Genomic DNA, 23,819 nt, shown 5'->3' with positions numbered 1-23,819 from the left:
TCCTGCAAAACTCACTTTTTAGACTTAGCATACTATTATTTGGAGGTGTCGATATGGAAATTCCTGTTTGTAATGCAATTCAATTAATTGGCAGTAAATGATAAACATATTATTAAAATTAATAATAAGTATAAGTATAATTTATTGATCATCTTCTTTTCCTGATAACATGATTGTGTTTATATATAAATACATATAATAATTATATAAATATTGTTTTTTAGTATCAAGTCAAGAACGTTTCCATCTAAATACACCCCCTATATTGATAGTGCCAGATCGGAATTGGCGTATTTCAGAAAATGAGCCAGTTGGTCAAATTATTGCTAGAATTCGGGCAGACGATCCAGAAAAAGATGATCTTATATTTGGACTTGAAGCACAATACAAAGGAATTAAACTTCCATTTCGTATAGATCCTGTGGGAGGTGTTGTGTATCTTAACGAAAGTCTTGTTGGCAGAGTAAGTATAATTACTTTAAAGTAAATGCGTCTACTTTAATTTACTTCTTGTTGCAGGGTGGAGAAAACTTTTTCTTATATATCACCGTTTCTGATGGAGAATTGACTGCCAAAAATGAGGTTTATGTTAACGTTTTATCAACACATGATATTAAAAATAAGTATTCCAGAACGCCACCATCGATCGCAAATGTTTTACAAAATATATCATTATTACTGCCATCTTTCGATAGTCTGCCAGGAGTACAATCTATACGGAATCAAGCTCCAAATCTCAAATCTTCGAAACTGTCGCCAACGTCTCCCTACAATAATCTTTCGACTCAATTATCAAATTCCAATACGCGGTTACAGCTTAATAATACCGCGAAACAAGATGGTGGGAATGATAATAACACCGACAATGAAACGCTTGTCCCAAAAACCCAACTCATAACAAACAACATCGGAGTTGAATCAGAAAAAGATATAACGGAAAATAATAATCACAGTAGTGTTTATGCATATAGGACTGAAGTAATTCTAATTGTTGTGACAATTTGCAGCATCTCCCTAATAAGTATAGTGGCGATTAGCATAGCGTATCATAGACGTTGGTGTTATTTTGGGAAAAAACTTAAAGCTAAATCGAAGGAAGAGATGGTAAGAACATCCAATCAAAGTAATTTTAGCAGCATTAATACCAATGACGACAGTCGAAATTCTATGGTCTTGAATCAATGGCACGGGCCAACGGCTTATAACAATCGATATGTACCATGGGAAACAGATCATTCTCAGAGAAACCAACAGCAGCATCATGAACAACAAACCAGTGTAAGTAACAATATATTTTTTTTGCAATTACCTACACCACTGTCAATATGTAAAAGATCAAATAGTTTACCATCAGTTTCAATGCTAAAACTAAAAAAATTGGTCAGTTTTATTTTTTTATGAAAGGGTGGAATTAATTTTGCTCGGCGAATTTTTTATTGACACACAAAAAAAGGTCAGGCGGCAAATTTTCATAATATTTTTTGTATTGGAAGATTGTAATTATAGACGGTTCTAATGTTTTTCACTGTCGTTGTTGTCGTTATCGAAGAGGTGATCGAAACCTAATTAACACTGGCACCTAAATACATGAACTGTTTTGAGCAAACACGACAGTTATTTGATTTATTTTATTTAAACATGCGTAATGTAAATACGGGACATTTAATTAAAGACAACTATCGGCATGCTACATAAATTGATTACGTTAGAGTGGTGAATATGTACTGTAATAGACATAATTATAATAATTATTAATCTACATTTGTCGTAAAAGGCATATAATTATTGTCAGTATTCATAGAACAGGATATTACCCGCATAGGTTTTTTCTTTCACCTCTCAGTTAAAAAAAAAAAAATATGGACCACAGAAATTCTAGCTTTGTTTCTGTTTAAGCGGAGTACACAAGATCAGTTTTGACTGTCGATTTTTCGGAAATATCGATAAATGGCAAACTGTCCAGCAACCACAACATATTTTGTGGTTGCCTGATGACTGACAAAAATGAACTGGCAAGCAACCGATTATTTGAGCAAAACTGACAGTCAAAACTTATCGTGTGTACCCCAATTTGGTTTGCCGATTTTTAAATAGGGAGGCAAAACGGCGTAAGCATAATCATATTCAGTAGAGCTGGCGAAAAATCGATGGCACTATCGATAATATCGATTATTATTTAAAGATTCAATATTGATAGATAGTTTTGCCTATCGATATTATCGATTATTAAAAACCCCTAACCATTGAAATAAATAGAAATTTCGCAGCTTTTCGGTTATGTGTGCGGAAGAATGTAAGTCCGTAGTCACACGTACACATTTTTCGGTAAAATAATTTTTTTTTACATTTTTTATAAAATAAAAACAGTTGTTTATTATCCTTTACATTTCTGTGAACTACTTTTGCATAATTTCAAGAAAATCATTGACATTTCCGCCATTTTCATCTCCAAATTAATGGCGATGAAAGCTTAACGATAATATCGATAGCAATCGATATTTTAAAACATTATATCGAAAATATCTAATGTTGGAAATATCGATGGTTTGCCAGATCTAATAGTCAGCCCAATCCTGAATGAATGGTTCACACCATGTGAACAAAACTCAGATTTGTAATGTATAAAACAGAGTGAGGCAGAGAACATTTTTGGGTCTCTCTTGTGCTCTCAATGAGCGTAAATTTGTTGTTGTTCACAACGTGTTAGCATCTACACAGGCTGTGAGCGATAACAAATTTACGCTCACTTAGATCAAATGGGCTCTCTTGTGAGTCACAATGCCTCCTCCTGGTATAAAACATACCCTGTAGAAGCCCCTTAATTGCCAATTTCTTTTTGTCATCATCCTTTGTTAAATTAGTTGATTTGTTGTTGTAGCATTTTCAAATTCCTTCTCCTCTTTTGTTTGTCATCTCAAAACAAAGTTGCCCTTATGAATTGTGTAATGTCGTTGAAGATGATGCATTATGTGTTACATGTTGGTTTTGTTTTAATTAATGGCATGTTAAGTGTGCTCGGATTAATGCAAAAGTTGTTGATACTATTCGGGAAAATGTTGGTGTTCGTTGGTGCTGTCCTATGTGCAGAAAACTCTCTGCCGATTTTTATAATATTGTTAAAGACTTGAAGTCTGAATTAATATCGATAAAAAATGATTTTCCTTTCTATCATCTCGATTTCTCAAATTTATTTGAGAAATATCAAGATTTAGATGAATTCGTATCGTCACCTGTGGTATCTGGTAAGAAACGTAAAAGGTCCGCGAAAAAGGCACCAACTAAGGTTGCGCCTGCTCGCAATCCTGGTGTTTCTGTAGGGAATGTTCCAGCACAAACATCTTCCGTTGTGTCGCATGCTGCCCCAATGGTTAATAAGAATGTTGGAGTGAAAATGGTTCCTGAACTAATGTATATCGATAGTGTTGGTCTGGAGAAGACATCACATTGTATTCAGAGAGCTCACGAGGCATCACTTACTGCCTCTGTTAATTCAGCGGCTGCTTCTGCAAATACTGGTCTATCCCTTTAGCCTGGTCAAAGGACATTAACTGTGGCTCCGGCCATGAAAATGGTATTTGTGTCTAGGTTTGGACCGGATACGACAGCTGATGATATAAACTATTATATTAAGTACAAAATCGAAGGCGATTTCTTTCTCAGATGTTATAAATTTCGGTCAGAGTTCTTGGAAGTAAATTATCTTTTAAAATAGTGATGCATGAAAATATTTTTTCGCAATTAATGTCGAAGGAATTTTGGCCTGCTAATGCATTTGTTAAGGATTTTGTGGATAGAAGTGATAACACTGTGACACAAAACGGAACTAAAAGTCTGGGGGTGGAAAATTACTTTTGGGGATGAAAGTTCTTAGTAAGTATATTAAGAACCCAATATGGAATTTTCGCAATAGGTCAAGTTTCTTGGATATCGCGTGATGAATTTTTTGATTTTCCCCTATAATACTTGCGAAAATAGCTTCATTTTTATCTATGGCGTTATTGTAGCTTCGTTTTAAGGTTACATGCCATCAGTCAAATCGATTGGCGATCTTTTTGTAGAACATTTCATTCTTCAAACTTAATTCCTTTCATATACTTTTCGTCCTTTATTTCTTGAACCGTAGTAGAAGTACCACAAGATGAGATTTTTCAACATCCAAATATTATACAAAAATGTTGCTCAGCAGATTTTAGGTACGGTTCTCTTTGACAACTAATCAATATTGTCCCGTTTTCATTGTCTTTTTGATGTTTACTCGGTCTTGGTTCCGAAAAAAACTATGTTTGATTTTTCTGTATATTCGACATTGGTTATTTATTGGATGATATGAAAAAAAAATAAAACAATGATTTTTTGGAGCAGCAACAATTATGGATTTTATTGAAGCAAATCTGAAGGTTTTCAAAACGATTCTTACCAGGAACAACAGTCGTGTTTGCAGGGTAAAAAAGAAGTGATTTTATTTACAATAAAGAAAAACCCAATAGGACAAGAGAATTATGCATTTTAGTACAAAGAGAGAGATGCAAATTTAGGAATAAAAGGCTAAAAACTAGAAACTGAAAACAGGGTAACCATTGGGCCTATTCTGTAACTTTTTAACGACAGTCGAGTTGTTATTTTTATCGCCAGGTTTTGGGGTTTGCACTAACGATAGTGTTATTCAGTAACTTATGTTAAAATATCGAAAATAAATATTTTAATATGATATCTCTGGAAATTTAAGTTGTCAAAAATAAAGAAAATATAAAAACGAAGAATTAAAAATATAAAAAACGTATTTTAAGTTTCTTTGACCTTTTTGAATCTTTTTGTATGATTTTTAAGACTTCGTCTTATCGGGCTATTAGGTCTACGTTTATCAATGAAAAATAAAGACTATTTATTCCATTTTTCTACCCGACGTTTCGTTGGGATTTTCCAACATCTTCAGGGGTAATTTTTTATTAATCTGGCAACGACAACGAATATACATACAATAATTAGTTTTTTCTATTTTTTTCTTTAGTGTTTCTAGCATAAAAATTGCATACTTACAAATAATCTTTCGTCAGTTTTACATTTAAATTTAGTCAATTGGAGGTTATAAAAAAAAACAACACAACAAATAAAATAAAAATAAATGCAAAAATAATTAAAATGTATAAATGTAAATATCACAGTAGTCTTAATACTAAAAATCACAGAAGTTAGAATACGACTAAAATATTGCTAATGTATATATTGCATTGGTATTATCCTTATCTTCTTTTCTATTTATTGCACGTTCCATTTTTTGTTGAATTCTTATGCTTTCTATTGTGTATCTTTTATTTTCGTTTCTCTCTTTATCTAATATTCTGACGTTATCAAGATCAGCTGTATGTTTGTTGTCAATGCAATGTTGCGCCAAAGCTGTAGTTTTTTTACCTTTGTTGATGTCGTTGTAGTGTTCTGCTATTCTCGTCGCTAAGCTTCGTTTTGTTGTTCCTACGTATAATCTTTCACATTTGTCTTCTTTGTTGCCATTGCATGTTATTTGGTACACAACATTATTCTGGTCATTCTTTTCTATTTTTGTTTTAGTTTTTGTGTATAGTGATGATATCGTTCTGTATGCTTTGTGTGCTAGCCCTATTTCTTCATTGTCAATAATTTCATTTATTAGTTTTGTTTCTGTAAGCCTTGGTATATATTGCACGCTATAGTATTTGGTGTTGCCAGATGTTTTATTGTTAACTTCTTTCTGGGATGATGCGTTTTTAATAAGTTTATTTATTATCTTGGTCGGGTAGTTATTTTGCTTTAATATATATTTTATTTTGTCTATATTTTTGTTGATGAACTTATCATGACACAGTGTTAATACTTTTTAATTAGACTGGTGGCGGTATTAAGTTTTTGTTGTATTGGCTGTGTAGAATGATAATTTATTATCCTTCCGGAGGCCGTTGGTTTCATATACCAATCTGTATTTGGTAATTTATTGCCAAATTTTTGGATTTTTATATCTAAAAATGGTATACAGTCATTTTCCTCCATTTCAATCGTGAATTTCAGTTTATTGTGGTAGTTATTTAGCGTATCTAATATTTTGGTTTCCTCTCCTTTTTTAATAATGGCAAACATATCGTCAAAATATTTCGTCAAGAATTTAAATTTAATATTTTGTTTGTCAAGATCGTCTATTATTTGCGTCAAGAGTGTGTCGAGAACTATATCGGCTATTGTTGGGGATAGTGGATTTCCCATTGGCATTCCATATACTTGGGTGTAAAAATCTCCGTCATACATAAAATAATTGTTTTCATTAAGACAAAATTGCAAAATATTCAAGAATTGTTGTTTTGGTATTTTCGTATGTTTCTCAATGTTCCTCCACTGTGTCATTATGTTTTTGATGGCCATATGTATCGGTATATTAGTAAATAATGATACCACGTCAAAGGATACTAAGATATCATTATCGTCAAGAATTATTTCGTCTAGTTTCTTCTTAAGTTCAAAGGAATTTTTAATGTTGTATTCTTCAACTACAATAGTTTTTAGAAGATTGCCAACGTGCTTGGATAATTTATAACACTGTACTTCTACGGAAGACGATATGGGTCTTAGAGGCATGTTTTCCTTATGTACCTTAGGGAGGCCATAAAGTCTAGGCGCGTTAGAGGCATGTGATGTGAGTTGGAATTTCTCCAGATTTGTAATATGGTTTTGTTTGTAAAGGTCCATGACAATTTTGTTATTTTTTCTCTGAAATTTTTGTGTTGGATCCGTTCTTGTTTTCTTGTATGTTGTTTTATCGTCCAGTAGATCTTTCATTCCTTTCTTATATGTTTCTTTATACATTACTACAGTTTTGTTACCCTTGTCAGCCTTTGTGATTACAATTTCGTCTTTAATTTTCTTCAAAAAATCCTTTGTTTCTTCAAATATTCGTAGTATGAATTTTTCTTTTTGGTTCAATCTTGTTGTTCGTTTGAATGTTAGTATTCTGTTGGCTATCTTTGTTCTCGTTATTTCTTTATGTCTGTCGTCAGTAAGGGTTTGGACCTACTGTTCCAAATCTGCGATAAGTTTCACAGATGAAAAATCGGTGCTTTTTATAGGCAGTGCGAATTTTTCCCCTAGACACAGTAGCCACATGCTTTCTTTCCCGAATTCGATATTTGTTTTATTTACAAACCACGAGTCATTGTATTGCAACCCATATGTTTCTAGTCCATCTTTTTTCAATTTTGTTAGTTTCGATGAATGTGTTTTTCTGTTATTTTCTTTAAGAAATATATATCTAGTATGTTGCCTTTTTATGAAATTATCGTATTCTTCCAACTGCATCGTCGATTTAATTGTCTTCTTTATACTGGATATTGCGTACTTTAAGTCTTTTATGTTTATATTTGTATCTTTTATTTCTACGTTAAGTAGTTTGTTGTGGAATTTTTGTTCTATGTTTTTAAATTCTGTTATTGCCTGATTTGAAGTAAAAAGTGATCTTGAATTTGTTGTAGAATTGCATATGTGTGAAGGTATCAGTCCAAAAAAATCTTTCATGTTGTCGTTTGCTGATTAATTCAAATTATATCGGCGGGCCCTCCGATTTTTTACTTTATTTTAAGTTTCTTTGACCTTTTTGAATCTTTTTGTATGATTTTTAAGACTTCGTCTTATCGGGCTATTAGGTCTACGTTTGTCAATGAAAAATAAAGACTATTAAAGACTATCGTTCTGCATGCTTTGTGTGCTAGCCCTATTTCTTCATTGTCAATAATTTCATTTATTAGTTTTGTTTCTGTAAGCCTTGGTATATATTGCACGCTATAGTCGGGTAGAAAAATGGAATAAATAGTCTTTATTTTTCATTGATAAACGTAGACCTAATAGCCCGATAAGACGAAGTCTTAAAAATCATACAAAAAGATTCAAAAAGGTCAAAGAAACTTAAAATAAAGTAAACAATCGGAGGGCCCGCCGATATAATTTGAATTAATCAGCAAACGACAACATGAAAGATTTTTTTGCACATATCAAACTAAAGTACAACGAGGAAACCTGCACATCATTAAAATCGTACTGCAGGAATATAAAACGACTGGCAAAATTGTCAGAGAGATTAAAATTTCTATTAGCATGCAGAAAAAATGGACTGATACCTTCACACATATGCAATTCTACAACAAATTCAAGATCACTTTTTACTTGAAATCAGGCAATAACAGAATTTAAAAACATAGAACAAAAATTCCACAACAAACTGCTTAACGTAGAAATAAAAGATACAAATATAAACATAAAAGACTTAAACTACGCAATATCCAGTATAAAGAAGACAATTAAATCGACGATGCAGTTGGAAGAATACGATAATTTCATAAAAAGGCAACATACTAGATATATATTTCTTAAAGAAAATAACAGAAAAACACATTCATCGAAACTAACAAAATTGAAAAAAGATGGACTAGAAACATATGGGTTGCAATACAATGACTCGTGGTTTGTAAATAAAACAAATATCGAATTCGGGAAAGAAAGCATGTGGCTACTGTCTCTAGGGGAAAAATTCGCACTGCCTATAAAAAGCACCGATTTTTCATCTGTGAAACTTATCGCAGATTTGGAACAGTAGGTCCAAACCCTTACTGACGACAGACATAAAGAAATAACGAGAACAAAGATAGCCAACAGAATACTAACATTCAAACGAACAACAAGATTGAACCAAAAAGAAAAATTCATACTACGAATATTTGAAGAAACAATGGATTTTTTGAAGAAAATTAAAGACGAAATTGTAATCACAAAGGCTGACAAGGGTAACAAAACTGTAGTAATGTATAAAGAAACATATAAGAAAGGAATGAAAGATCTACTGGACGATAAAACAACATACAAGAAAACAAGAACGGATCCAACACAAAAATTGCAGAGAAAAAATAACAAAATTGCCATGGACCTTTACAAACAAAACCATATTACAAATCTGGAGAAATTCCAACTCACATCACATGCCTCTAACGCGCCTAGACTTTATGGCCTCCCTAAGGTACATAAGGAAAACATGCCTCTAAGACCCATATCGTCTTCCGTAGAAGTACCGTGTTATAAATTATCCAAGCACGTTGGCAATCTTCTAAAAACTATTATAGTTGAAGAATACAACATTAAAAATTCCTTTGAACTTAAGAAGAAACTAGACGAAATAATTCTTGACGATAATGATATCTTAGTATCCTTTGACGTGGTATCATTATTTACTAATATACCGATACATATGGCCATCAAAAAATTAATGACACAGTGGAGGAACGAAAATAAAAGATACACAATAGAAAGCATAAGAATTCAACAAAAAATGGAACGTGCAATAAATAGAAAAGAAGATAAGGATAATACCAATGCAATATATACATTAGCAATATTTTAGTCGTATTGTAACTTCTGCGATTTTTAGTATTAAGACTACTGTGATATTTACATTTATACATTTTAATTATTTTTGCATTTATTTTTATTTTATTTGTTGTGTTGTTTTTTTTATAACCTCCAATTGACTAAATTTAAATGTAAAACTGACGAAAGATTATTTGTAAGTATGCAATTTTTATGCTAGAAACACTAAAGGAAAAAATAGAAAAAACTAATTATTGTAACGAATATACGTTGTCGTTGCCAGATTAATAAAAAATTACCCCTGAAGATGTTGGAAAATCCCAACGAAACGTCGGGTAGAAAAATGGAATAAATAGTCTTTATATTTCATTGATAAACGTAGACCTAATAGCCCGATAAGACGAAGTCTTAAAAATCATACAAAAAGATTCAAAAAGGTCAAAGAAACTTAAAATAAAGTAAAAAAACGGAGGGCCCGCCGATATAATTTGAATTAATCAGCAAACGACAACATGAAAGATTTTTTTGCACATATCAAACTAAAGTACACGAGGAAACCTGCACATCATTAAAATCGTACTGCAGGAATATAAAACGACTGGCAAAATTGTCAGAGAGATTAAAATTTCTATTAGCATGCAGAAAAAATGGACTGATACCTTCACACATATGCAATTCTACAACAAATTCAAGATCACTTTTTACTTCAAATCAGGCAGTAACAGAATTTAAAAACATAGAACAAAAATTCCACAACAAACTACTTAACGTAGAAATAAAAGATACAAATATAAACATAAAAGACTTAAACTACGCAATATCTAATATAAAGAAGACAATTAAATCGACGATGCAGTTGGAAGAATACGATAATTTCATAAAAAAGCAACATACAAACCCTTACTGACGACAGACATAAAGAAATAACGAGAACAAAGATAGCCAACAGAATACTAAAATTCAAACGAACAGCAAGATTGAACCAAAAAGAAAAATTCATACTACGAATATTTGAAGAAACAAAGGATTTTTTGAAGAAAATTAAAGACGAAATTGTAATCACAAAGGCTGACAAGGGTAACAAAACTGTAGTAATGTATAAAGAAACATATAAGAAAGGAATGAAAGATCTACTGGACGATAAAACAACATACAAGAAAACAAGAACGGATCCAACACAAAAATTGCAGAGAAAAAATAACAAAATTGTCATGGACCTTTACAAACAAAACCATATTACAAATCTGGAGAAATTCCAACTCACATCACATGCCTCTAACGCGCCTAGACTTTATGGCCTCCCTAAGGTACATAAGGAAAACATGCCTCTAAGACCCATATCGTCTTCCGTAGAAGTACAGTGTTATAAATTATCCAAGCACGTTGGCAATCTTCTAAAAACTATTATAGTTGAAGAATACAACATTAAAAATTCCTTTGAACTTAAGAAGAAACTAGACGAAATAATTCTTGACGATAATGATATCTTAGTATCCTTTGACGTGGTATCATTATTTACTAATATACCGATACATATGGCCATCAAAAACATAATGACACAGTGGAGGAACATTGAGAAACATACGAAAATACCAAAACAACAATTCTTGAATATTTTGCAATTTTGTCTTAATGAAAACAATTATTTTATGTATGACGGAGATTTTTACACCCAAGTATATGGAATGCCAATGGGAAATCCACTATCCCCAACAATAGCCGATATAGTTCTCGACACACTCTTGACGCAAATAATAGACGGTCTTGACAAACAAAATATTAAATTTAAATTCTTGACGAAATATGTTGACGATATGTTTGCCATTATTAAAAAAGGAGAGGAAACCAAAATATTAGATACGCTAAATAACTACCACAATAAACTGAAATTCACGATTGAAATGGAGGAAAATGACTGTATACCATTTTTAGATATAAAAATCCACAAATTTGGCAATAAATTACATACAGATTGGTATATGAAACCAACGGCCTCCGGAAGGATAATAAATTATCATTCTACACAGCCAATACAACAAAAACTTAATACCGCCACCAGTCTAATTAAAAAAGTATTAACACTGTGTCATGATAAGTTCATCAACAAAAATATAGACAAAATAAAATATATATTAAAGCAAAATAACTACCCGACCAAGATAATAAATAAACTTATTAAAAACGCATCATCCCAGAAAGAAGTTAACAATAAAACATCTGGCAACACCAAATACTATAGCGTGCAATATATACCAAGGCTTACAGAAACAAAACTAATAAATGAAATTATTGACAATGAAGAAATAGGGCTAGCACACAAAGCATACAGAACGATATCATCACTATACACAAAAACTAAAACAAAAATAGAAAAGAATGACCAGAATAATGTTGTGTACCAAATAACATGCAATGGCAACAAAAAAGACAAATGTGAAAGATTATACGTAGGAACAACAAAACGAAGCTTAGCGACGAGAATAGCTGAACACTACAACGACATCAACAAAGGTAAACAAACTACAGCTTTGGCGCAACATTGCATTGACAACAAACATACAGCTGATCTTGATAACGTCAGAATATTAGATAAAGAGAGAAAAGAAAATAAAAGATACACATTAGAAAGCATAAGAATTCAACAAAAAATGGAACGTGCAATAAATAGAAAAGAAGATTAGCAATATTTTAGTCGTATTCTAACTTCTGTGATTTTTAGTATTAAGACTACTGTGATATTTACATTTATACATTTTAATTATTTTTGCATTTATTTTTATTTTATTTGTTGTGTTGTTTTTTTATAACCTCCAATTGACTAAATTTAAATGTAAAACTGACGAAAGATTATTTGTAAGTATGCAATTTTTATGCTAGAAACACTAAAGGATAAATAGAAAAAACTAATTATTGTATGTATATTCGTTGTCGTTGCCAGATTAATAAAAAATTACCCCTGAAGATGTTAGAAAATCCCAACGAAACGTCGGGTAGAAAAATGGAATAAATAGTCTTTATTTTTCATTGATAAACGTAGACCTAATAGCCCGATAAGACGAAGTCTTAAAAATCATACAATAAAAAACGTATATTCCACGAAAATTCCCCAGTTTTTATAAAACTATATTGAATAAACTGTTCGAGTGAATGTCCAGTGTATTCCACGTAGGTGTAACTGCTTTGCAATGAAACAAGAATTGCTTAAGTACAAAGGTCTTATTGTAGGATGGCGCCTCCAATTGGTACCGTATTGACGAAAGGAGAAAAAGTTCAGAAATAATGGTCGCGGCGCGGCTGAATATCAAGAAAGAGAAGAGTTACGGTCAAAGTTCTTAGAAAAAGCAAAATTCACGCGGATTCTTTCATGGTTAAATCATTTGTTTTATTTATTTTTATTTTCAAAATATTTATTACAATTAAAAATCATAATACAAAATTATAAAAAAAGCACTAGCAACTAGGGCTATCGGCCTAGATAAATCATATATAACTTATTCAAATGCTATTTTTAATAACAACAAATCGGCGACAATTTAACAACACAAAATTTATTGCCGTTTATTTGTCGACAAAATTTCAAATAAAAATGTGTAAAGTTGTTTAAAATTTTTCAGAACACCAAAGTCGATAAAATTATGGTTAAAACATTTAAACAACAATATGGTTAAAACATTTAAACAACTTGTGATAGTGAATCGAGGCACAGAACAGTTAACTTTGACGTTAATATTAGCGGTCCCCTTGCAGTAACTGCAACTAAAGAAAAGAAACAAAAAAAAAAGTACACTTGCACTCTCTCTCTTGTTTACAAAATGTGAAAAAATATGTAGCATATTTCTAGCCGGACTGGTACCAGTCCGTCCACTGCCACTAGATACTATGCTCGCTGAAAAGGAAAGTTTGTGCTTTTGGGGATGAAAAAACAATAGTGCATTTATATGGTAATTCATTTATTGATGGAATTAAATGGACAAAAGAGAATGAAAAGTAAAAAAACTAACTGAACTCAATTTGACCACGACCCGTAAATTACCCACTAAGATCACGATATCAATTGCGGCTGCTTGGTGAAAATCGGGATCGGCGAAGAGCAAGTGGGGGAAGTGCCTTTTGAAAGGTTTATCCTCCGAAAGGTTTCCTCCACCTTAACTGACGAATCATGCCTCGAATAAAGCGTAAGCGGACAAATCGTCTCCTCCTTCAAAGTGAGCCGTGTCAGCTTGTGCTTATCAGCAAAACTCCGGAAGATGCGGCACACCATAAGCCCGTCCCTAACAGACAACGTGCTACCACCTTTGCATCGATACGAACCAGGACAGTCGGCAACAATATCATCCGATTCTTTTGAATTAATGAAGAAAGAGACCCCTTTGAAACAACAGACGGCTGAGTGGGTTCCATGGAGCAGAGTGTGGTAAAACTTGTGGCAATGGTGACAGCCGCGATCGTTGAAACACGTGCCATGCGAATGACCGTAAGCTAAACAATTTACACAATATTTGTGCTTCCGAACAGCATCCATGCGCTCATCCATGGTCATATTCAAAAACTTGTTGCAAAAAGGAAGAGGGTGGGGAAGTTGACAAAAGCGATAGATGAAACGGCCTCTCCTAAAAGGCGCTGTGTTCGCATGGGCCTCGCGGTCTTGGATGTGTCTTGTATGTTTAGGCATGGTTCTGGATACGGATTAAGATAGTTAGAGGGGAAGAAAGAATAAACATGTAAGTAAAGGATGAGCATCTTAGTTATTGAAAGGAAGAGTTACAAGTTTGGTCATCGGATGCATTACGATGCCCTTCTGTGTTACGACATCCGTATATAAATTTTTATGACCCTACCCATTATAGATGAGCTGGACATCCTCTTCTAGAAACGAAACGATGAAAAGCCGCCATGAACGTGGGGGTAAAAAGGCCGGAAGTAGGCTCAAGATGTATTGCCTTAGTGGAAAACATACGAATACGCACACCTACCCTTTCGTGATGCGACAAACACGTCCGCAATAGCTCTTTATGTCAAACGGTCCCGCAAAATCCAGGCCGGTACAGGAAAATGGACGGGAAATAACAGGAGGAGAAGCAGCCATTATCTGCTTCTGATAATGCTTCTTTTACAGAACAAAAATTTTTCAGTCCCTAATGACAGTTCTTTACCTAAGGGATGCAGTACTGGGATCTTGCCACCTGAAGAACAAGTTGGTTACCAACATGAATTGTGATCTGATGAACAAACTGTGTTACAATTGTAAGGTAGAATGATCGAGAGGAATACCAGGTGACGAATCTAACCGCCCACAAGAACGGATTAGTCCATCAGAATCCAGGAATGGATTCAAACTCAAAATCGGTCTGGATGAAGAGATCGCCTTGAAGTACAATGATTTGTACTTCTCTGGGTAACAGAGCTTTTGATACCGCTTAACAAGGATATTACGACCTCCCATCATATCGGAGCTAAAAAGAGGCTGAGAATCTTGCGGAAAAGCAGAACGATATTGTGGATGTGTACGATGAATGAATCGATAGACATCGGAAAACACTCTAAGTGCTCGTTGATAGGATGAAATCGGATAAGCAGATTGGAACACTTTCCATTCGGACAAAGTGGCGTTACTAAAGACAGCCAGCAGGATCGAATGACTTGGATATCTGGGAAAATTATCTCCATTTTCGTGTACGAACATAAAGGGGGAAACGGTGTTGTAGAAAAGAGAAGGGATGAGAACTAGCGTCCCACCGAATTCCTAATGTTTTGGCTGTGCTGTGGTCATTGAACTTTAGAAAGTCATCATGAAGTAAATGATCATTGGAAAGATATGCAGGAATATCTCTGGAGTTGTCAATTTCCGAAAGAAAAAGCCAGCGGATTATAGAGCGAACTTGAGCTCATTCCGAGATTTTATTGGGAAAGGAATTAAATGCGCTCCGAAAAGCGCATCATCACGAATAATCTCACACTGTGTTTGAACATCGTCAGCAAGTTGGAGAAGAGTGCGAATAGCCAAGTAGGGAGCACAATTGGCACCGTAGGTGACAGTTTGTAACTCCAAATCTCACCTGGGTGGCTGTGGAATATAATTCGTTGAAATGGAGTATGAAGTTTCTCCAGGAACGACAAATCTCGCAGATTGAATACAACTTTTAATTGGCCATTAACAAGAATTCGTTTGTTTCCGAAACGATCGCGCAAATTCTTCCAAGTGAGTTGGAAACCTTGATTGGTAAAAGGCGAACGTTGAACTATATCCCGAGCTTCACCTTTAGTCTTCTGGGTCAGATGAAACAATCGCTCAACTGGATTGAGCCCAGAATTCCATGATATATAATCCCCTTTGAAAACTTCGGTATCACATGGAGGGAGCTTCAAAGAATAATTCGATCTGTGATCGTGGCTCACACTCGATATAGGCATCTGGGTCGATGGATTCGAAGGCGAAGCAGAAAGCTCTTTGGGAGCTGTCTGACTCTGGAAATCTTCAGACAGCTGAGTCAGGCGGCCCAAGCACTCACAATAAGTGATATAAGCGCTATTGTAATTCGCTTTGAATCTCTCACGCTCTGAAGCAGCTTCTGCACATTTTTCCTGTTTTACATCTTCCACATCCTCGATCGGACATGAATCGCTCATATGCCGACTTGATCTCCGCCCACATGGACTAAACTTCAGAAATGTGGATCTTTATGAATTGGGAAGACATAAAGGGAATATTACCACCGACCACATCGGCATCAAAGGTGACCAACCGGTCAGCCTGACGAATAAAGGCCTCAAAAGACATGATCGGTCAGTAAAAGTCAAAGAAAAAAACTTGAAAACTTGAAACACAGTAAGAATTGGAACTTTAAAAAGGCAAGAAATATATGAATTCGCACGAGTTTAATGAAACAATGGAACCATTTTCAGGAAAAACCGAAAATAACGATGGTTTTAAGATATTCCCTGGTATTAACGGCGACACCTAGCGACAGAAGACTGAACTATGGAGCAACTTAACGAAGAGAACAAATGTAGTGGATGATTGTCCAAAAGGAACAACGAAAACCCGGAAATATTTGCAGAAATAATACGAAACTTACGTTTTTCTAAGCATTTTCGTTTTTCCAAAGCACTAATGTCCGAAAATAACCGCATATATTTGAAACCACTATACAAAATACTGGTTTCCAAGTGTTTTCGTACTTGCAGAGCGCCTCTTAGCGGTGATAATATGAACTAGGGATAAGTACATTCGGAAGGCTGAAATGCAGTGTAGGAATGCACAAAAAACCAGTAATATCTGTAAAAGTAATACAGAAATTTTGTTTTTCTAGGTATTTTCGTAGTTGCAGAGCGCCCCTAGCAGTGATAGGATAAAATAGGGATAATTACTGAAGAAAGGATGACAGACACTGTATGAATGTCCAAATGGAAACTGGAAAACCCCAGAAATATCCGAAAAAAACTAAAAAAATGAAGTTTTTCTATATAATTTCGTATGTGCACAGCGCCCCTAGCGGCAGTTGTATGAACTATAAATACCCAAGTAAATAGAATACTTTGCTTACTGTTGAGCAGCGTGACCTCTGGAAATTTTCAAAGTATCAGTGCTGAAAAAAAGTGGTACATGTCTTTCGAAAAGTGGCACAAAAGGTGCCACACTTTTTATTATAAAAACAGAAAACAATATAAGAACTTAACAGAAACAATTCGTATATAAGTAGTATTATATAGTATATAAGTAGTAGTATATAATAATAATTGTTCCACAAAAATCCCAGGCGGGACAAGGGAAACTTCCCTCATATCAATGATCAACGATTCATATTAGCTCAATGATATGGGGCCTGCTTTTTATCGCCGAGTTCGAACGGCTTGTCTTAAGACACCACTTGTAGAGAACTTCTACATGGCTGAAATACTCAAAAAATGTCGTTTTCGAATCTTGTGGCGAACATTCGAAAAATATCAGTAACTGGTATGTTGGGATATTAAAAAATACATAAAGGGCCTGTTTTTGTATGTCGATAAGAAAATAAATGCTTAAGAAAAACTACCAAATTTGAGTGTGTTTCTAAAATTTATTTTTTTTGGTTTTGAAGCAAAAGCAAAGAAATTAATATTTCGAAAACTAAAGTTTGTCTGTGTTTCGAAATACATAAACTGGGGCTAAATCACATTTTATTTGAATTTCTAAGAACTAAAAACCTAAAAATTATATTGAATGACAATTATTTATTTAATAATTATTTGCAAAATTTTGGATATTTTCCTTCTAATAAAGAAGCCACATAAGTATTTTTCCAATTTTTTAGGTGCATTAGCCATATAAATTCCCACAAAATTCTTCCTCGGGAAGTTATGTCGGTCTAATGTAGATAGGATGACATTGCAAATATCTTCACTTTATAAGAAAGAGTTTTGAGTGTAGCCGTTATGCGGATCAAAATGTCTGCCTACCTCTGTCACACCTTTTCGCTCATTCCTACAAACCGAAACAAAAATGTTTTTACAGATGCTAATATCGCTTAAGGGGTGTCTACACTAGCCATAAATGTCATATGACTTGAATTTTTCCATCGTTATACAGTCGCTAATGTGTGCAATATTGGAGATTTTCCTTACGCCATTTACTTTTTGCGTCCACACCAGCAAAAATGCAGTGAAATTACGTCTCCATATGGCATAGACGGCAAGTGTAAACACCTCTTTAAAAACAGCCTAATACATGTTACTTCAACACCCTACTTGAAGTGTAATCGCGTTCGACGATTATTCTACCCCTCTTTGTGATTTATGTAGAGAGTTTATATTACAATAGGCCTGTACGATAACTTGAAAAAATTTGTACAAACTTTTACAAAATGTTGTTCGATAACAGACTTGTTCAGTAGAAGAGAAACGAGAAGTAGTTGCAAGTACTTGCAAATACTTTCTACTTGCGAAGTTATCGAACGGTCATTCTGTATTTAATTTAAAAATTGTGGCACCGGGTATTAAAATGTGGCACAATATTTCAAAAAGTGGCACATTTGGTATCAAAATAAAAAAGTGGCGCAGAAGTGTCAAGGCCGAAAAAAGTGTCAAAATTGTTATTTTAGTGGCACAACAGTCTCACTGCTGTTGAATGGAAGCCAAAGCAAGAGCCACTGGTTGGTTGGTTGACCGAACGAACGAACACTCAACAGAGCCCAACAAGCGAACGGTAGAATGAATGTATGTTCGAATGTGTGTTATGTGAGAACGAGTAGTTATGCTGGTGGGACACTATTATAATTAAAAGTCTAACAACAACAACTACTGGGGTATTTGCCTGAAGATCGAAAAATAAGAAAATAATAAACCAACAAACACGTACAAAGGGAGTTAGTACTAATATTCTCGCGGCAAAAAAGATGAACGAAAAGAATAAATGAAACAAGCACAATGTCGCGAATGGGGAAAAATTTATGGTTTTTGAACACTTGTTTATAGAAGTATAAATAGAAAATTTTTAGAATAAATGTAAAGAATGATTACAATAGATTGAAAATAAAATAACCGAATATTCCACCAACATTTATTATTGAAATCGAATCGAAAAGTGTGAAAAGTGTTCTTTGAAAAATCAAATTGAAGAAATTTACACTTTCGTTTTGAAACACAGTGCGTTTGAAAAAATGAAAAAAACCCAATTGTTCACTTTTTGAAAATAAGGTACAAACTTACCTTGATTTTTGATGCTTTTTGAAGAAACAAAAGGTGAATTTGAATTGATGGCAACAGCTGTTCCAACTATCCGGTACGACTGGACCAAATTGAAATGCTAAATGTGGATTTTCCTGCGAATTGGTTAGTTGTTGCGGTGAAATGTAAATAACTTTAATCGAATTAGAAAGAATTTCCCTTCAGGATGATATGGAAAAAAGAAAGAAAATAAAACAAAGATTTTTTAGGAGCAGGAATGAACAATATTGGATATTATTGAAGCAAATCTGAAGGTTTTGAAAACGATTCTTACCAGGAACAACAGTCGTGTTTGCAGTTTAAAAATAAGTGATTTTATTTACAGTAAAGGAACCCCAATAGGAAAAGAGAATTATGCATTTTAGTGCAAAGAGAGAGATGCAAATTTAGGAATAAAAGGCTAAAAACTAGAAATTGAAAATATTGTGACCAGAACGGTTTACTTTGACGTTAATAATCGTAAAGATAAAAAGGATGCGGTGTCCTAGTTGGAGTGGACACAATGTTTCCTGCTTATTTCATTGAATTAAGTAATTTTCCTAATATTGAATTTTTAAGCATATCTATTGAATTTGGCAAATTTAAATTATTTGTGACTTGCTCCTACATTCCTCCTTCCTCTCAACTCGAGATATATACACAATATACATATATAGTTAGACAACAAATGTATAGCAAAGACCAAAATTGTAAAAATTTCATAATAATTGTTCGTTTATGGCAACAAATTATGTAAAAACTGTACGATTTTTGTTTTGCAAATATCTTGCTATTGGTCCTCAAACCAATATTCCGTCAAAATATACAAAATTTATTTGCAATTTTTAACAAATATGGACTAAAATAAGAATTACCTACTACTTTTAGGTGACAATAAATGTATTGCAATGTGATAAAGTTCAGTGATAACAAACCCGTCATGGAGGGTCTTCATACAGGTAAAAAACGCTTGAGACCTTATCAAGAATAAACAATGACGAATCGGCCACAGACAAGTATGCACAGAATGAGTATTTGACTCAATATGTATTGTCGGATAATGGACCAAAATTCCGATTATGACTTTGAAAACATTAAAACACCTCTGGAAAGTATAGGGAAAAATAGGTACGTCAACAGAGCTCTATTTGCTCTCTTAATAGTATTGGAATGACTTATTTTTTTCTAAATGAATAGATATTTCACTCTCAAAAGAAGCGCCAAATCCAATAAAACCAATCAAAATGGAAATTAAACCTCTTCTGGAAAAGCTGGAATTCCGAATTTTTGGGTAGTATATTCTTAACTAAGCAAAAAAGTATGCGAAGTCGGGTTCGCGGACATAATAATGATTGGGAAGACATCCCCACTAACATAACAAAACATTTAATAGTCATTATTCTGAAAGTCAGTAAAAGCGATCTAGTAAGATCAAACAAGTTAAACTACCACCATTCCAAAGGCCTGATCATGACATATTAATCTTACTTGTGTAAATTTATATTGCTTATTCCATAAATTTTACGGTAATCTTAATATTTCATTGGGTGTATGTACACTTTTCCCTATTTAATTTTTTAATTTTTATAGAATTTACAGTTATTCGTATTATGGAATATATTTTTGTTGTATGTACTATTGTTTATTAGGGATATGAAATAGAACTGTGTACTTGGATTTTTATAAAAATGCTTATTTACCCTTAAAACTCGAGATTTATAGGGTGTATGTAGACTTTTTTGGGTTGACTGTACACACACATACAATACACTGTTTTATCTGCCATATTAAATGGAAAAACATTTTATTTTATCCCGTCATACATCAATAGTACAAGATGGAAAAGTGATGCTGATAAGTTTGATCAATTTTTACATATCCTCAGCCCAACTAATTTTTGTGTAATTGGCGATTTTAATCCGCAAATTGGAGAAGAGCAGGTACTAGATACAAACATTTTGCGTGATATAACTCATTACTAAATATTATTGAGGATGTAGGTGGGATTGTTGTAAATGGAAGAATAGTTGGTGATGAAAATGGGGAATATAGTTACTGTGGTGTTATGGGTAGTTCAGTAATAGACTTTTTATTCAGTGAATTTCTTAGGCTACATCAATAATTTCCATATTGCTACTGAACCTTTTTCTGACCACATGCCTCTATGTCTAGATATCAAGGTACCCTCTTTGGGAAGTAATAAAAATCCCGAAAATGTCATTCAAAGGCTTTACTGGAAAAATAATTGTTATAATCAATACAAACAAAATTTTAATTCCCTTTTTATTAACCAAACATTTCAGGACCTCAATTTGGTAGATGTATTAGTTAATATGGTAAAGGACAAAATAAAAAGTGCAAATGCTATAACTCCTAAAAGGAAGTACTTTGAACCAAGACAAAAATGGTTCGACTGGCAATGTAAATACTTAAAAGATTATCAAATGTATCATTGTCCAATAAACAAAACAAGGTATTATTATACTTCAAGGTCGAACTTTCTAAAAATATGTAGTCAAAAAAAGTTAGACTACTATAACAATAATTTGAAAAAGTTGGACTTAGTTACCAGTAGCAAAGACTGGTGGAATCTCCCTAACTCTTAATAAAACCCAGATAGTAATACTAGTGCAGATGATTTCCTAATACACTTTGGTCCATTACTATTGGAAAACGAGAACTCAAGAAGATTCAGTTGGTTCAGCCCTTATTGGATTGATCCTATTCTGGATTCACCTTTTGAACTTTGTGAAATCAAAAATGTCTTAAATAATCTCAAACTGAACAAATCACCTTGTGAAGACGGAATTCCATACGAATTCTACGCTAATGCTATTTATTAAAATCTTTCTTTTGTAACTAAATTCAAATGTAACTAAATTCAACTCCCAATAGTATAGCTGCTACTGACCATAATTCCAGAAATTATCTGAACTTTCATATATTTTATCGATTTTCATGAGCTAGATGCTGTTTTTCCTAGTTCATCTGTCTGACACATAAGTTCTTCTACTTTAGGGCTACATATTGCTGAAGACCGCGAAGTAAAATTCTTATCAGTTTCTAAGATAAAGCCCCGATCAGTGGAAAAAAGTGTCGTTTTAGCCCGGTTTAGAATATACAAAATTTATTTGCAATTTTTAACAAATATGGACTAAAATAAGAATTACCTACTACTTTTAGGTGACAATAAATGTATTGCAATGTGATAAAGTTCAGTGATAACAAACCCGTCATGGAGGGTCTTCATACAGGTAAAAAACGCTTGAGACCTTATCAAGAATAAACAATGACGAATCGGCCACAGACAAGTATGCACAGAATGAGTATTTGACTCAATATGTATTGTCGGATAATGGACCAAAATTCCGATTATGACTTTGAAAACATTAAAACACCTCTGGAAAGTATAGGGAAAAATAGGTACGTCAACAGAGCTCTATTTGCTCTCTTAATAGTATTGGAATGACTTATTTTTTTCTAAATGAATAGATATTTCACTCTCAAAAGAAGCGCCAAATCCAATAAAACCAATCAAAATGGAAATTAAACCTCTTCTGGAAAAGCTGGAATTCCGAATTTTTGGGTAGTATATTCTTTACTAAGCAAAAAAGTATGCGAAGTCGGGTTCGCGGACATAATAATGATTGGGAAGACATCCCCACTAACATAACAAAACATTTAATAGTCATTATTCTGAAAGTCAGTAAAAGCGATCTAGTAAGATCAAACAAGTTAAACTACCACCATTCCAAAGGCCTGATCATGACATATTAATCTTACTTGTGTAAATTTATATTGCTTATTCCATAAATTTTACGGTAATCTTAATATTTCATTGGGTGTATGTACACTTTTCCCTATTTAATTTTTTAATTTTTATAGAATTTACAGTTATTCGTATTATGGAATATATTTTTGTTGTATGTAATATTGTTTATTAGGGATATGAAATAGAACTGTGTACTTGGATTTTTATAAAAATGCTTATTTACCCTTAAAACTCGAGATTTATAGGGTGTATGTAGACTTTTTTGGGTTGACTGTACACACACATACAATACACTGTTTTATCTGCCATATTAAATGGAAAAACATTTTATTTTATCCCGTCATACATCAATAGTACAAGATGGAAAAGTGATGCTGATAAGTTTGATCAATTTTTACATATCCTCAGCCCAACTAATTTTTGTGTAATTGGCGATTTTAATCCGCAAATTGGAGAAGAGCAGGTACTAGATACAAACATTTTGCGTGATATAACTCATTACTAAATATTATTGAGGATGTAGGTGGGATTGTTGTAAATGGAAGAATAGTTGGTGATGAAAATGGGGAATATAGTTACTGTGGTGTTATGGGTAGTTCAGTAATAGACTTTTTATTCAGTGAATTTCTTAGGCTACATCAATAATTTCCATATTGCTACTGAACCTTTTTCTGACCACATGCCTCTATGTCTAGATATCAAGGTACCCTCTTTGGGAAGTAATAAAAATCCCGAAAATGTCATTCAAAGGCTTTACTGGAAAAATAATTGTTATAATCAATACAAACAAAATTTTAATTCCCTTTTTATTAACCAAACATTTCAGGACCTCAATTTGGTAGATGTATTAGTTAATATGGTAACGGACAAAATAAAAAGTGCAAATGCTATAACTCCTAAAAGGAAGTACTTTGAACCAAGACAAAAATGGTTCGACTGGCAATGTAAATACTTAAAAGATTATCAAATGTATCATTGTCCAATAAACAAAACA

At 33.3% G+C, this 23,819-nt stretch overlaps 1 protein-coding gene across 1 annotated transcript in view; it reads left to right on the top strand.

The window, feature by feature from the left end:
* Positions 1-23,819, top strand: part of Cad96Ca (tyrosine kinase receptor Cad96Ca) — a 348,405-nt gene that overhangs the window by 107,530 nt on the left and 217,056 nt on the right. Inside the window, exons 3-4 of the mRNA XM_073956230.1 lie at positions 225-463; positions 520-1,278. Of these exons, the coding sequence (XP_073812331.1) occupies positions 225-463; positions 520-1,278 (998 nt within the window). The remainder of the gene's footprint in view (positions 1-224; positions 464-519; positions 1,279-23,819) is intronic.

This window comes from Musca autumnalis, unplaced genomic scaffold (assembly GCF_047663935.1).
Source record: "Musca autumnalis isolate F117 unplaced genomic scaffold, ASM4766393v1 scaffold_1, whole genome shotgun sequence".
Taxonomy (NCBI): Eukaryota; Metazoa; Arthropoda; class Insecta; order Diptera; family Muscidae; genus Musca; species Musca autumnalis.
Note: the sequence above shows the minus strand (reverse complement) of the source record. Positions and strands in the feature narration are given on the sequence as shown.